At 33.4% G+C, this 17,361-nt stretch overlaps 1 protein-coding gene across 13 annotated transcripts in view; it reads left to right on the top strand.

Moving 5' to 3' along the window:
• Positions 1–17,361, top strand: part of BTBD10 (BTB domain containing 10) — a 71,683-nt gene that overhangs the window by 19,406 nt on the left and 34,916 nt on the right. For 6 of the 13 annotated variants that reach the window (XM_017948592.3, XM_017948591.3, XM_017948593.3 and 3 more), the window contains 2 exons: positions 833–990; positions 14,810–14,878. The exons of 2 other annotated variants lie outside the window; for them this stretch is intronic. In XM_017948592.3, coding sequence (XP_017804081.2) covers positions 890–990; positions 14,810–14,878 — 170 coding nt within the window. In that variant the 5' untranslated portion in view covers positions 833–889. Of the gene's footprint in view, positions 1–832; positions 991–4,603; positions 6,135–14,809; positions 14,879–17,361 lie in introns of those variants that run through there. 5 more of the 13 variants (XM_009186534.4, XM_017948595.2, XM_031653346.1 and 2 more) reach the window with 4 other exon arrangements.

Genomic DNA, 17,361 nt, shown 5'->3' with positions numbered 1-17,361 from the left:
GTTCTTTATAATACTGTTTAGCAGCATTGTGACCTTTGGCAAAGTTACTAAAATTCTGAGGCTTTCTAGTCTGTATATGGGGATCATAATGCCTACCTTGCAAGATGATTGTGAAGATTAAATTGGATAGTGAATGTGGTTTAAAAGTGTTTAGCTCAGATATTCTGTAAAGCTGTTGTTAAGTGAGTTTCCTTATCATTTCATTTGACTGTAGTAGAAATAGCAGTTACAAGCCTCACATGTGAAAAGGCGTGAAGTATATGAATTGAATTGATGAAACATTTTTATGGTTATTGCACTATAAGGAAACATCAGAATGTTTACGTACATTTATTTTTGAGTAAAAATCAAATTTCTATTCAGAGTTTTTAACTTCATTAAAGAAATAATCATTAAAGAAATAATAACATTGGTTATTTGTTTTTACTATATGCTTTCCTAAGCATCTTAAGCTTTTAGTAATTAGGAAATGTGTTCCAAGTGAAATTTTGTCTAAAAGAATCATTCTGTGAAATTGTTTTTGCCTTTTTGGTACCATAATGATATTTGGATACATGAGGTACCTATACAGCAGTTGTTTAAGTATATTTACTAAATATAAATAGCACATTATTAAACTGTTACATAGTGGTAGCAGATTTAATAGACAAATCAAATGAAAAGTACCTAAAAAGACCTCTGGTGTTTATTTTAATTTGATTTGTGGCATCTGTATGGTTAGTATTTTATAATCTATTCATCACAATAATAATAATATCAAGTCTGTACAATTCTATGACTATTTTATTCTGCATGGAATAGATTTAAAGGTCAACACTGCTCTTTTATGTAGGTTATGGGTGCTACATGTGTGCTTTCAGAGCAGTAGTGTGAGGAAGCTTGGAGTGGGATGGCAGGACGGCCTCATCCCTATGACGGTAACTCCAGTGATCCAGAGAATTGGGATCGGAAATTGCATAGTAGACCTCGTAAACTTTATAAACATTCAAGGTAGGTAGAAAACATGTATTTCGCATATGAAAACTCTGCTGAAACTGATTGTAAGGAATACTGCTGCATTTGTTTGTGGCAATTCCTGTCAGAGGATGGAGGATATTTTACAAAACATTATGAATGTTTATCTGTCTCCATAGATAACTGTTGGAGAAACATTTCTTTTTAATTTTTTAATATTTGTATTTCTGTCTCTAAAGATGGTAAAAATCTCCCAAGTTGACCCCATGAATAAATGCTATAATTTACTTAACTGGGGACTCTCACATGACAGGTTAGTTCTTTGTGTTTAAAACTCTCTAATAGGAATGTATTTTGTGTCTAAATACATTGTATACCTTATACAGGATAATATATAGATTTATGTCAGTGTTTGCTTCCTACATTTTTAACTATCTGAGTTTATATTGTGTTGTTATCCTTCTTATTAATGAGAAAAATTAATCTTTCTGGAATGACTCTACTGGTTTATTTAAAGTTTGCTGCATGAAATAAAATTCATTTCAAGTTTCAGCCCATCTATCTATTATTTTTAAAACTTTCATTTTCTGCTGTGTAACTTAATGAGGAATACCTCATTTTAATACACTTTGATCTGAAATTTTAAGATGTTAATTGACAACTCAGAAACCTCACATATTACAGGTATGTAAGCATGTTTTCATAAAGCAAAATCTTCTATGAATATTATTTAGGGCATATTACTGAGCATTTAACTTACTTGAATATAAATTTCTCCTTACCACTGATAACAAATACCAGCTTTCTTGAAAAAAAAAAAAAGCCGTAATATTGTAATAATGAAATAGTTTTTGTGATTTTAAAGAAATAGTTCAGATACTTCATACACTATAGCTAGAAAATTTGAGTGATTGGTACTTTTTAAGTCTCCTGATAATATGTTCACCTTTATTGTGGACTTTTAATGTGATGAGGTCTAAAATGTTAGTATTAAGTTGACTTTTTTATAATTCATAAGTCCATGCCAAATGGTATGAGTGTTTTTTTATTTTTTTATGTTTGTTCATTCTGTGTGTGTGTGTGTGTGTGTGTGTGTGTGTCAGCATCCAAACTGGGGCTTTTGTTCTTTTTCTCTATTTCATGGAAATTATTTTGTCATTTAGATTAAAGAGATGTTGGTTTTACCAGGTGTGGTGGTTCATGACTTTAATCCCAACACTTTGGGAGGCTGAGGCAGGCAGATCACTTGAGGTCAGGAGTTTGAGACCAGCCTGGCCAACATGACAAAACCCCATCTGTACTAAAAATACAAAAATTAGCCAGGAATGGTGGCATGCACCTGTAATTCCAGCTGCTTGGGAGGCTGAGTCATGAGAATTGCTTGAACCTGGTAGGTGGAGGTTACAGTAGGCCACTGCATTCCAGCCGGGGTGACAGAGTGAGATTCTGTCTCAAAAAAAAAAAAAAAAAAAGTATTGGTTTTATCACATTAAATGTGGGGCTGTATTTATATCTACTATGTTATATATATATGTGTATTTTTTTCAAGTGAATTATATAGTATTCATCCTAGTTCTTGCTGTTTTTCTGCTGAGATATAATACTGCATTATATAATGAAGAGGTGACAAGGGAGAAAATAAGCCATTGTTTTATAAAAGTTACATACATAACAGCGGGAAAAATTTATAAAAACGAACAGTACATTTTTCATTATTGTTTCATTGTCAATAACAAATACCAAAGCTCTTCTTGATAGCTGTAACATCAGTAACTTTTTAGTGCTGTTTTTACTCTTTTTTTTTTTTTTGAAATGGGTTCTCACTTTGTCAGTCAGGCTGGAGTGCAGTGGCACCATCTCAATTTACTGCAACCTCTGCTTCCTAGGCTTAAGCAATCCTCCCTCCTCAGCCTCTGGAGTACCTAGGACTACAGACATGCACCACCACCACAACAAGCTAATTGGAGCTATTTTTAGGTAGACTGCAGCAGTATTTAGGGTTATTTGAGTGAAGAACATTAAAATAAAATGGAAAATAAATACCAGTGAATTGATTTTTTTTTAATGCAAAGACTATGAAGTCCTTTAAATGAGTTTATTTTAGCCTCATTCATGGAAAATCTGCTCAAGGAAGAACTTTTAGAGACCTCCTGTCCCTATATGCTGAGGAACGTATAACTTAGGACACTTACAAAGTATGATTTGACTTTTTTAAAGTGTTACTTTTTGAATTATTAGTAAATGAATTGAGAGGTTTTAAAAAGTAATAGCAGGTATTAATGAGAACTTGCCTTCAGTTCAGGAGAGATTCAAAAGTGTACTGTTATGGAATGGTTTAGTGTCAACGTATGGAACTATTAGAGGACAATAAGTCACTTAAACTATGGTAATGAGTTGTAAAATAAGGGTTCAGAGAAGGAATCATTATCAGCTTGAGTAGGTGAAAATGAGACTTGAGCTAATCCTGGATGATTAGAGTATTAGGTAGATGGAGGACATTTCTGGCAGGGATCTTCAGATTACCTTGCCTGGAACTGAAGGTGGAGCTCTGTGGATAGTATTATTGTTCCCATTTGGCAAATGAAAAAAAAAATGAAATTAGTAAACTTGCCCAGGACCATCCAACTTGTAAATAGCAGAGCTGGGATTTATAAACAAGTTTCTCATTGTTTTCTTTTTCAAATTTTAAATAGCTTATTATGGTGTATTTTAAATATATGCAAAATAGAACAGATGTAATGAACCCCTGGTATTCATCATCTAGCTTTAAGTTACCAACTCATGGCTGATTTTGTTTCATCATGCCTCTCCTACTCTCATTCCTTTTTTGAATATTGTGTATTTTATTTAGGTATGTTTGAGTAAAAGAAAACAAGACTAAACACTGGCTGATGTTAGGGGTTTATTTTTCTTTTATATAAGAAATCCAGAGAGAGGCAATGGCGGATGCATGTTTAGTGGCTTAAGGATGTTAGGGTCAAAAATCTCTTATTTTCTTGGCTTTCCTCTCATTATCACAAGGTGGATATTATAGTTCCAGATATCATGTTCACTTTCTAGACAAGAAGGAAAAAGGGTACAATGGAAAAGGGCTTCATTTATATCAGGAAATTAAATTTCTCAGAAATTTCCAGCAGATACCAACTTATAAACCAGTCATTGGCTAGAATCATGTCATATGGCCATCTCTGGATCCGGGAGACTGAGAAATATGGTTTTTAAATTGGGCACATTGTCACCTTGAACAGTTGGGCATTTAAATCTATAACGTAAGGAAATAAGCATACTTTATTGTTTGGTTTTTATAGATAATCTAAATTTTGTCTTGTTGAAATTTGTGTTTTGTTCTTTTTATGTTTTGGAATAGCCAGACTTTTTCTAGTCTTGTACTTTTGATTTTTTCCCTACTTTTCCTTGCTGGCTAGCATAAAAATAAATTTTTTGATTTATAAAAGTAACAGCAACAGTTACTATCTGATGTGTATTTACCATGAAGGTTTGAGAGTTTGGGAGCATTGCCTTGTGGTTTCTGTTCTATCTAAACAACTTTAGGTACTTTAAAAAATTATTTAAGTATTACATTTTATTTTTGATCATTTTCTTTCTTCTTTTTTCAAAAGATTAAAAAATTTTAAAAACTGGCACATAATCGTGTATATTTATGGGGTACATAGTGATATGATTTGTGTATCATACAGTGATCATATCAGAGTAAGTAGCATGTCCATCATCTCAAATATTTATCTTTTTTGTGTTGGGAATATTCAGTAAAAGGTGCTTTCTTTTTTAAACTTTTCCTTTGAATATAGGTATATATCTCTTTAAAAAATTTGTTTACAGTTAGAGAAACTAATCTGAACATGGATGGACTTTTAGGGTGCCTGTGGTCTCTCAGCAGGTCTATATGATTGAATTTGTGTAAGATTTACTGAATTGGTTTAAAATTAGTTTTAAAATTACTGAATTTGTTTATAAGTTGCTCAACTTATTTCTGGGTGAGGAGTTGTATAGTTATATAGAGAGTGCATTAGTTGTATACTTGTGTGATATCTATATAGAACAGTTTGATAGCCTGCTGAAGATGTTAAAGATCATTTCAGTTGAAATGTATTTGGTCTGGTTTTGTGACAACTTCTTTTTAAATTTTGAGTTAGAGGAGTTTTTGCTATTTAAAAAAGAAAAAGAAAAGCACTTTTTCTGTATAAGGAGGTTAAAATGTCTAGATAGATGTTACACTAAAAGCTCATATATTTGAATTGGGTGGAATATGACCATATAAAACTCAGGTCTGCAGTCCACTCAGGTTACTAAAGATAAATGGATGATACATTGAGTATGGACTATGCCGCAAGGTTTCATTCCCACATGGAAGTACGCATGCTCGTTTCTCCTGAGACTGCATAAAGTCTGAACGTTCCAGTTTCCCTTTTAAATCACTTCATAGCCCTAGCAGCAGTTTAGAAATGCAAAAGTTTGGTTGCTTTAAAGAATAGTTCTTGAGTGGATTCTTAATTAAGTACAATAATATTTTCTCTTTGATTTTAAAGAGCTTTATTGTCCAGAATGGATACCCAATAAAATATTGAAAGGAAAAAGAAAGTTAGCTGTATCCTAGTTTTCTAAACCCTGGCAAGCTGGCAGAGCTAGAATTAGCTTTACAGATGGCATTTGGCAACATATCTACATATCTCTAAGCCCTCAACTCCTGCGTTTTGTTATGCCTGTCTATCAATTACAATATCCAATCACTGCTCAGAGATGGAGAAATGGGACGATCACAGCTCACACGATGCTGTTTTGTTAGAAACGTCAGTGCTGCACAACCCACGGCTGAGTCAGTGTCTGTGAGAAAATAAACTGAATTAATATGTAGAGGGGGTTGTATCTCTGAACATTTAAAGCCTAAATATTGCAACAGCATTATTACACAGTAGAGGGAGGAAGCTAAAGGAAGTCTATGGACAGGTGAGGTAGGGGGAGATTGGGGAATTTTCTGATTGTTCAGAGGAATCTTGAAGATGATGGAAATATCAGATGTGCTAAAGTTTCCTAGTAATGCCCAAGGATGCTGACCTGGCTTTCAGTGCTTCATTGTTTGAAAGAGCAGAGTCCTTTTATACTCTGATTTCAAATTTTTTTTCTTGTTTTTGTGTGTCTACCTTGGCATATACTAAAGGAAGGTGTGTATTCATTTATTACATGATATCTCTGGGTTATAATTATTTACATATATGAATTTGAAAGAAAGATTGAGAGGGATATGTGTGACCTTTGTTTTATTATGATCATTTACATGACTAAAGATAAAAGATCATATGTCTGATTTTCAGTTTAATGACAAGTTACTTAAAATAAATGAAATATGTTTTTATTGTTTTCGTGGGTTTGATGCATTGTGTTTGGTGTTGTTTTTTATGAATATCATTAAAAATTTAAGGAGAGAGTAATTTTGAAATAATATTTTTGATGTATTTGAAAATAAATTCAAGATAAATGAAATAATTGAAATAATTTTCTAAAGAAGGAATTGAATATATTTTTACATTTGGATGAACTAAGGGTTAACTGAACCATTTATGTATAGTATTTTACAGAACTGAATGTACTTAAATGATAAAGCTCTAATTGGTTAAAATGACTTTCTTTCAAGTCAAAGAACCCAGAATCTGAATAGATGATCTAACTACTGCCACTGAGGTTTTGGATTAGTGAATATTAATTTTCAACCAGACAAAATTTCTAAATAAGGATAATGGTTTTTCCTGTGAGATTTTAAATCTTAACAGATGATATTGCTCACTTTATTAGGAAATTTTACAACAATTTAAAACATTTTGAATAATGGTTTTATTCCTTCTGTCTTTATTACCCTTATCCTGCTGATCCTTAATTTTATATGGACTTTTGGGATATACAGCATTTTATATTTACTTTGTTTTTAATGTATTTAAATGGTTTCTAACATTCTTTCCTTGAAGTGTAAGGAAGTTCTTTTAATTTCCCCCATTTAATTTCTAAAAGTTTGAATGGTCATCTTATGGTTGTCATGACTTATTTATATAGTTCTGTTCGTGGTATGTTGTATTGACCTTTTTTGTGGCTTAGGGTCCAGAAATGTTTTTCTAAGCTTGTTAAATAGAGTTTTAAAAGCAGAATCTCAAGCCAGACCTTTTAATCTTATACTTTGTAGGATACTTTCCCCTGGTTCTGCTGATTCTTTTAAGATAATAATGTCTGTCTTATTGTGAAAATGGTACATATTCATTAGGTAAATTTGGTAAGCCCAGAAAAACATATAGAATAAAATGAAAATAAGTTTTTCTATTGTCAAAAGAAAACTAAATATTTTGTCATATAGCCTATTTTTTCTATGTATATATAAAAATATAAAATAACACATATGCACTTAAAAAGACATTACTGTAGTACTGTTATGTAACCTATCCTTGAAAAAAAAGAAATTTAATTATGAACATCCTTTAGTCATGAAGTGATCTTCTATTGCATAATTTTAAAAGATTACATAGTGTTTTGTACATATATATTTTGTAATTTATTTCACCAATCCGCATTTTTCTGATAATTGATCAGAGAAAAGATTAGCATGATTTCACAGCATAAATATCTCCAAAAAGAAAGAATGTTGTAAGGAGTTAAGTAAAAATATAATTTTGATTAGTTTTCTGACAGAGAAAGATGTTCAGTGTCGTTACACAGTGAAGCCTTTAAAGACATACCCATTACTTTTAAAACAAAGCAAATAGTAAGATAACCATAATAAAGTATACAAAATAAATAAAAAATCAGGAAAACTAGAGCTCAGATGAACTGAGACTTCAGAAAAATGCCAAGACCACCAAAAAAGTTTTCTTATATTACATTTAATGTAAGAAGAATAATCAAGGAAAGTATAATAATAATGCATGACAATGAGGGGGAAAAATCTTTAGCTCTTGAAACTTCTTTGTCAAAGTCGAAGAGGAAACCACCCCCATCTCTAACAGAAATACAAATAAGACAAACATTGATAGGAAGGACATAAAGACCAATATGAGTATAGAGGTAAAGAATGCATCTGATTAAGTGAGTTGTCTTCTGGGCTATTTAAAACATCTTATAAAAGGAACTGCATGCAACACCTTAAAATTATTGTTATTATGTGTGATCTTTGAAGATTTTCTGAGAATACAAGAACTGCTAAGAGATGGGAGATTCTGGGCTTGATTTTGAAACAGGTAGGAGATTTTGGAATTAAAAATGGAAAGGACTCATTTATGACTAACTTGAAGAAAAACAGTTTAAAAATGATTAGGAATAGGTTTGTTAAAATTAGATTGTCAGACCAGCTTAGATTTTTCTCTGATGCGGTTAGTAGACTAGCAATGCTATGATATATTTGGACTTAAGCTTAACTTTTGGTAAAGTCATTTTGATATCCTTGAGAGTAAGGTGGGGGAACAATAAGTTAGCTACCAGCTGATCGTGATAATTAATTACACCAATTCTGACTTTAAATGATCCCATCCAGAGACTGATTAATCTTGAAAGGTGGCTTTGTTCTTTGCTTTGTCATATTGCTTATATGGAGAAAGCAAATTATCAAATTTATCAGTGACAATGAGGAGTGAGAGATAGTAAATAATACACTAAATGATCCAAAATAATTTTTGAGGCTGAGTTGTTGTACTAAGTTTAGAGGAACTTTTTGGGAGTATATTCATAAGGCCTTTAAAACACCAGGATACATTAAGGTAGCACTGCTCTACAGCATCACATATGAAAAAGACCTGAGGGTGGCTGTTGGCAGTAAATTAGATATAAGACAAAAGTACCATATGGCTTCCCATCTTCTTCCTCACCCCTCCCCTAAAAAATCCATCTCAATTAATGGAAAAGAAGAATAGAGTAACTGTGCTGAATACCAAAGTATTATTATTTTTAGTTCTGTGTATATTCAAAAGGAAGGATGTGAAAAAGTTGGATATGTTGCCAGTTTAAGGAACTAAGAATTTAAGAGAAATCTTGGGCTGTGCGTGATGGCTCACACCTGTAATCCCAGCACTTGGGGAAGCTGAGGTGTGCAGGTTGCTTGAGGCCAGGAGTTTGAGACCAGCGTGGACAACATGGCGAAACCCCGTCTCTACTAAAATTACAAAAATTAGCTGGGCATGTTGGTGCATGCCTGTAACCCCAGCTATGTTGACAGGCTGAGGCACGAGAATTGCTTGAACCCAGGAGGCAGAGGTTGCAGTGAGCAGAGATCACGCCACTGCACTCCAGTCTGGATGACAGAGTAAGAATCTTTTTCAAAAAAAAAGAAATCTTGTGACAGCTCTGATTGGATATTAAGGAATGTCATGATAAGAGCTGTCTTCAGATATTTAAGACTTTTCCTTTGAAAAGCAGTTAGACATGGTTTGAGTCAGACTTGTTTGAAGTTAGGAGCATGAACTCTGAAATTGAACTCCTTGGGTCACATCTCAGACCCAGCACTTAATTAACTATATGATTTCAGGCACCTTGCTTAGCTGCTAAGTTTCCATTTTCTCAGCTGTAAAATTGGGATGGTTTTGAGGATTAAGGTGCCCAGTATTGTTCTAAATGCCCAAGTGTTAGCATTGTTGTTGTTTTTATTTGGTCCCAGCAGGTAGAACTAAGGCAGTTGTTTTCAGCCCAGGTGATTTTAGTGGGCATTGGCAATGTCTAGGGACATTTTTGGTTAGGGAGCTGGAGGAAGTACTAGCATACTGGTGGATGGAGGCCAGGGATGCTGCTAAACATTCTATAATGCAAACAACAGCCTCTTTACAACAAAGAATAACCTGGGCCAAAACCCTGAACTTGGGTTAGGTAAAAAGGTTTAAGCCTTAATGTTAAGGAAAAACAGCCTAAGAGTCAGAACTTTCCAAGTCTAGAATGAAATTTTAAAAAGAGAAAAGTTCCCCTTCCCTGTCATTAGCAGTAGGTCAGCCAATTCGAGGACACTTTCTAGGTGAAGATTCAGGAATTAGATAAGTGTTTGGACTAGATTTTCTAAAGGGTTTTTCCTAAACTAAGGTTCTGTGTTTCTGTGGATATTTCTTAGGATAGTTAGACATACTGAATTACAAAAACATCAAAGGGCGTCTGATAGAAATTCTCTTAGTCTTTAATTTCATCAATCTAATTACATTATAGATTTTTAATTTTTATTTTGATATTTAGGATTGAATAAAAGGCATAATGGAGAGAATTTAATAGAAAAAGGTTATGTTTTCAAAGGTCATTTGGAAGGAGTGATTGTGGGATGGCTGTGATTTGTCTTTAGAAATCTGTTTTGTGGCTGGGCGTGGTGGCTCACGCCTGTAATCCCAGCACTTTGGGAGGCCAAGGCAGGCAGATCACAAGGTCAGGAGTTCAAAACCAGCCCTGTCAACATGGTGAAACCCCACCTCTACTAAAAATACAAAAAATTAGGCAGGCATGGTGGTGGGCACTTGTAGTCCCAGTTACTTGGGAGGCTGACGCAGGGGAATTGCCTGAACCCGAGAGGTGGAGGTTGCAGTGAGCTGAGAGTGCGCCACTGCACTCTAGCCTGGGCGACAGAGTGAGACTCCATCAAAATCTGTCTGTAAAAGTAATTTATTAAAATATTCACAATCATTTGATAAATATTTTAAAAACTGAGTCTTGTATTTGTACTTCATATCTTTTATACTCTAAAAGTTAAAAAAATTATAATTTTTAAAAGCATTGCTTGAAAAATATTGGTTGTGTATGCATGCATTATAATATTCTTCTCAATCATTAACAGTACCAAGATCAGTAACTGGCACAATGTAGTTGTTTAGTAAATATTTGTTGAACAAATGACTCTTCAGCAGATACACAATAAACCTGTTCAACCATTAATTTAGCTTTGAACAATTTTTAATAGTGGCTAGCTATTTAAAAAAATTTTTTCATGCTAGGAAGTTGCTGAAGAATATTAAGTAGTGACTGCCAACTCCCAAATTTGTATTTCTAGCCTAGACTTTTCCCCTGAACTTTAGACTTATGTGTCCATAAGTATACACAGACTTATGTACACTCAGACGTGTAATAAGCATCTCACTTTTAACATGTCTAAGACATACCTACATTTCTAAACCTAGTCCTCTCACTCTCTCACTTGCATTCAGTAAGTGGAACTTCCATTCTTCCAGTTGCTCAGGACAAAATCATGGAGTCATCCTTAACTCTTCTTTTTCTCTCACCTTCTACATTTCATCCATCAGTAAATTTCAGAGGCATATTCTTCAAAATATATAGTCTAGTACACTCTTTAACACGTAACTCTGCCATAACACTGGTCCAAGTCACTTTCAGCTTTAGCCTGATTATTTACAGTAACCTCTGAAATGGTCTCTTGGTTTTACCTTTGCCTCCTTTCTCCTATTCTCCCATGGTTTGCTTTGCAGCTAAAGTGATTCTGTTAAAACGTAAATTAGATCATTTAATTCACACTTCATTGCTACCCATTTCACTCAAACAAAAGCAAAAACCCTTTAAACATTCCTTCAAGGCCTGTCATAATCTTGTTCTAGTCTTGCCTAAGAGCTACCTTTTTAACATGGTCATTCTTATTTTCTATGCTCCAGCAACCCTGGGCTTCTTGAATGTCTTGAAAAAGCCAGGGATGATTCTTACCACAGGGACTTAGCATTTGCTATTCCCTTCTGTATTTCATAGTTCTATTTCTTACATATTTAGGTCTTTGTTTAGACATTTCCCCCTCAGAGAGTTCTACTTTGACCATTCAAAATGGTGACACTCTGTTTTTGTTACCTTTATTTTCCCTTATAACATTTATCACCTTACGTTAGTATCTGGGTCTTCATGTGACTTCAGTTGAAATTTGACAAGATACTCTTAGGCCCTGCTACTGCTACTGCTGCTGCTGCTGCAATGGGATTTTAGGAAGAAGGGAAAGAGGTCAGGATTTAGAAATAGTATTAAAACTATTTTTAGGTTATATATATTTCTTGCTGAAGTTGTCTTTGTGGGGGTAATCTGGGATTTAAGTATCATTTGAAAAATATTTTTATGGGAAAAGCATATCCGACAACAGACTTACAGGTGATCTTTGAGAATTTAACTAATTCTTCAGTTGAGAACTTCCGTTTTCCATTATTAAGCCTTTGTTCCTTGGGAAACTGACCATATATTAAGCAGAAGAGCAGAAAGTTTATAGAAGGCTAATTGACCAAAAAAAGGAAATGAGAGAGAAATTGTTATCAAATCTATTTAGAAGTTTGATAGCATTTTTTATATTATAGTTACTGACATTTAATATAGGGATCAACAAACTTTTTCTGTATAGGGCTGGATAGTAAATATTTTTGACTATGTTGGCTACAGTCACCGTCCTAATCACTCAACTTTGTCATTGTAGCATGAAAACAGCCATGAACAATAATCATGAATAGACATGGCTGTGTTCCAATAATACTTTATTTACAAAATCAGGCAATGGGTAGAATTTGGACCATGAGCCATAATTTGCTAAATCCTGACTTAACACATTAATGATCCTTATAAAAAGCAAATCAGTTGCTTCAAAAATATATTAATATAAAATCATTTAAAAGCTTTAGTTTAAAAAACTGCAACAGGGGATATGGTATTTGTTAGAATAGTAAAAAAAAAAAAAAAAAAAAAAAAAAAGCTAATTTTTCTCCCAGAATAAAAATAGGATTTAAAATATTGCTTCTTTATTGAGGTCCGACTAATTCAAATGGATAGGAATATTGTCAGTGGAAAAAAAACACTCAAACTCCAGGGTATGGGACAGGACACCTTCTGAAATGAGGGGCCTATGGCCTATAAGCAAAGTAGGTCAGGGGATTTCTTTATGGTCAGCTCCATTACAGAAAGGCAGGGGAAGAGTAGAATGTATTTTTAGTTTCTAAGGCCTGCCTTGGAGAGAAAAAGGAGCCATGAAAAGAGGGCAGGTGAAGGTCAGAGAGAGAGAGATTCTGTTTTCTGAGGCCTAAAGTGCCCCCAACATTATAACAAGGGCAATGGGAGTTATGAGCCAGGAAACATGGACAAAAACATGTATATAGCCTTTTATGGAGACATACATGTTTTTTTACAGAGCTATGTATAGTTTTTTATGTTACAGTTTTGTGTATTTGTCAACAGTTTTCTGATATGAGTGCTGCTTATATCAGCTACTTATGGAAATTTTTCTTGTATTATTTCCTTGAAAATGTGCTCCTGTCTATTTTCTCTGTTCTCTGTAGAACATATATTAGTTGAATGTTGACCTCCTTCATTAGTTCTCTTTTTAAATGCTTTCTTATTTTCCATTTCTTTGTATTTTTGTTCTTTTAAGGATATATTCAATATTTTCTTTCAACCCTTCTAGTAACCTTGTAAAAATTTCTGCTATTATTTTGAATTTCTCAGAACTTTTTCTTATTCTTTAATTTTTTTTAAAATTGCAGCATTCCTGTCCTTATTTTATGGATACCTTTTTATGTTCCTGAATTTATCATAGTTTAGTGTTTTTTTGTCTCCACATTATCGCCCCTTTTGTTATATATATTAAGCTTTTTCATTGTGAAATAATTTTAGATTTACAAGAAGTCACAAAAAATCATACTGTGAGTTCCCAGGTACTCTACTCAGCCTCCTTCAATGATAACATCTTACATAACTTTAGTACATTATGAGAACCAGGAAACTGACATGGGTACAATACTAATAACTACATTATTGACCTTTCTTGTATTTTATCAATTTTTACATGCACTTTTTCTTTTTTCTGGTACATAGTTCTGTGATATTTTATCGTATGTATAGATTCATGTAACTTCCACCACAATCGGGATATAGAACTGTTCTATCACCACAAAGAAATTCTCTTATGTTACCCCTTTATAGTTACACCCCCTCTCCAACTCTGACCTGTGGCAACCCCAGATTTGGTTCTATATCCCTATAAGTTTGTTGTTTTGAGAACATTATATAAGTGGAATGATATAGCATATAAACTTTTGGGTTTGGGTTTTTTCATTCAGTGTAATGCTTTTGGATCCATTCACATTTGTTGTAGATATCAATAGTTTTTTTTAAATTGCTGAATAATTTTCTATGGTATGACTGTACTACAGTTTACCCATTCAAAAAATGGCTTGGTTTTTGTTATAAACTTTGCAGTACTGTTGGAACTCTGTACATATTAGTTTAGTATTATAAACTTTTTCCCCTTGTAGGAGTATCTAGTTTCATTGAACAAAACGAGACCCTTATGTTTTTCTTCAGTTCTTAGGAACCTGCCTGCCATTGAAAACTGTTGCTATAATTAGAATTTTTAAACAAATTAGGTGACGAAATCATATGCAGAAGTTCATACCAGATTTGCATTCTAAAGTTTGATGTGAATAGATATTTGCTTCTACACTTGATCTTAGTCAAAAGGCCGAGAAGCGATAGATATTTGCTTCTGAGAGTGCACTATTTTAATAAGATTTAAAGGTTTTTAGAAACTTTACTGCCTGTTGATTCACCTTATGCTTCAAAGCATGATTTTGAAACAAAGTGAAAAGTTGATAGTAAAGAAAACAGAAGCATTATTAAGTCGTAACGCTGCAAAATTTAAAAATGGAAATATTTTCTTTTTTGTTTAAGGTGGATTTGTTTATGTAACTAGAGGTGCTTGGAAGTGATTGATATTCCTCAGTTTAAGAAAATTGTGATCTCAGAGGATCATGATTAAGGGTTCTGATTTGGGCTTTGGTAGTAAGTTTACTGGGTAGTATACGTTCGTTTGTGAAGTTTTCAAGTGGTGATCAGTTGGTGATGGTAGATGTTTTTAATCTGATTGTAGAAATGCTTTTGGTTTCTTGGGACCATGGACCATATTACAAGAAGAGGATGCCAGAATCTATATAGATTGGTAAGAGAAGGAATTTAGTGCACTCTGCTAAGAAAAGTGTGAAAAGAAAGGACTATTAGAAGAAGAAAGGCATGACTTTTGTTACTTAAGTGTAATTGAAATGGTTAAGTATTTGTTTTCTATTATGGTATTATCAGGCAGCTGTGTTTTGGCCAAGAGGTCAATTCTGGTATACAATTTGGTACATATATATACACCCATAAAACCTTACCATAATTAGGATAATGAGCATATACATCACACTCAAAAACTTCTTTGGTGCCCTTTGTAACCCTTCCCTTTGAACTCTTAATACCCCTTTTTTGTGAAACCACCAATATGTTTTCTGTTGCTCTATACATTATTCTGTATTTCCTAGAATTTTATATAATTTATTTTTTGGGGGTGGGGAGAGATCTGGCTTCTTTCATTCAGTGTAATTATTTTGAGATTGATTCATGTTGTAACTTGTGTCAGTAGTTCATTCTTTTTTATTGTTGAGTAGTATTCCATTGTGTGGATATATCGCAGATGGTTTATCCTTTCACTTGTTCATAGACATTTAGGTTACAAATAAAGTTTTGAGCTGTTACAAATAAAGCTGCTAAGAATGTTTGTTTACAAATCATTTTTTATGGATAATGTCTTCTTTTCTTTTGGGTAAATACATAATGGAATGACTGAATCATATGGCTAGTTTATGTTTAATTTCTTAAGAAACAAACTGTTTTTTGAAACAGTTTCTAAAATGGTTGTACCATTTTCCATTCCTACCACAAGTGTATGAGGGTTCCATTTCATACACATACTCATCAACAGTTGATATAATCAGTCTTTTCATTTAGCCACTCTAATGTGTAATGATGTAACAGTGTCATTTTAGTTTGCATTTCTTTAATGACAAGTGACGCTATCATTTCATGTACTTATTTTTTTATCTGCGTATCTCACATTTTTTCCCGTTATTTTGAGAGTTCTTTATATAGCTTACATGTCAGTCCTCTGTCAGATATATGATTTGCAAATATTTTCTCCCAGTCTGAGGCTTGTGTTTTTAGTCTCTATTATTTATTAATTTTTTTGAAACAGCATCTTGCTCTGTTGCCCAGGCTAGAGTGCAGTAGCATGATGACCATGACTCACTGCAACTTCGAACCTCTGGTCTCAAGCAATATTACCACCTTGGCCTCTCAAGTAGCCGAAACCACAGATGCCTGCCACCACTCCTGGCTAATTGTTAAAAAAATTTTGTGTAGAAATGGTCTCACTATGTTGCCCAGGCTGGTCTTGAACTCCTGGGCTCAAGCTATCATCCCGCCTCAGCCTCCCAAGGTGCTGGGATTACAGGCTTGAATCACTGCGCATAGCTTCTTTTCATTCTCTTAACACTGTTTTTTGAAGATCAGAAGTTTTTGATTTTGATGAAGTTCAATTGTCAGTTTGTTCTTTTATGCATTGTGCTTTTTATTTCTAGAAGTTCTATAGTTTTAAGTTTTAGATTTAGGTGTGTGGTCCATTTTGAGTTAACTTTTGTATATGATGGGAACTATTACGCAGAGTTCCTTTTTTTTTTTTTTTCTAGAATTGTTGAACGTGAAATACCTATTGTATATTCATTTGTTCCAGCACCATTTGATGAAAAACTCTTTCTTCTCTGAATTGTGTTTGAGCCCTTGTTGAAAATGAGTTGTCTAGATATGTATGTGAATTCTTTTCTGGAGTCTTTATTCTGATTCATTGATGTATGTGCCTGTCATGCCAGTAGCACATTTTACTCATTGCTACAGCCTTTTAATGAGTCTTGAAATCAGATCGTGTTAGTCTTCCAACTGTTCTTTAAAAAAAGTTATTTAGGCTATTCTAAGTCATTTGCATATGCATATGAATTTTGGAATCAACTTGTCACTCTTGACAAGCAAGCCTACTTGGTTTTCCATTGGAATTATGTTGTATCTAGTAGATTAACTTACGGAGAAAATTGACTTGTAAAGACGGTAGGTTTCTCCATTTGTTTAGGTCTTCTTAATTTCAATAATGTTTTATAATTTGCAATGTGTGAGTTTTTCACATCTTTTGTCATATTTATCCCTAAGTATTTCAGGTTTTGGTGTTATTTGTAAGTGGTGTTTTTAAAATTTCAATTTCAGATTGCGTATTCTTGGTGTGTAGAAATAAAGTTCATTTTAAAATACTGATTTTGTATTCTGCAACCTTGCTGAACTTACTGGTTCTAGTAACCTTTTTTTTTTTTTTTACTAGAGTCTACAATAGATGATCATGTTTTCTGCAAATAAAGATAGTTTGACATCTTAATCAATCTGAATGTCTTTTCTTGCCATATTGCACTGGCTAGAATCCTCAGTACATTGTTGAAGAAGAGTGACAGTGGACATTCTTATTTCTGATTTTTGTTTCTGATTTTAGATGGAGAGCATTTGGTCTTTGATTACTATTCTTTTTGTATGTATTGCTGGATTTGATGTATTAAAATTTTGTTTAGAATA

Source organism: Papio anubis, chromosome 12 (genome assembly GCF_008728515.1).
Source record: "Papio anubis isolate 15944 chromosome 12, Panubis1.0, whole genome shotgun sequence".
In the NCBI taxonomy this organism is placed as follows: domain Eukaryota; kingdom Metazoa; phylum Chordata; class Mammalia; order Primates; family Cercopithecidae; genus Papio; species Papio anubis.
This window is presented reverse-complemented; position numbering and strand designations above follow the sequence as displayed.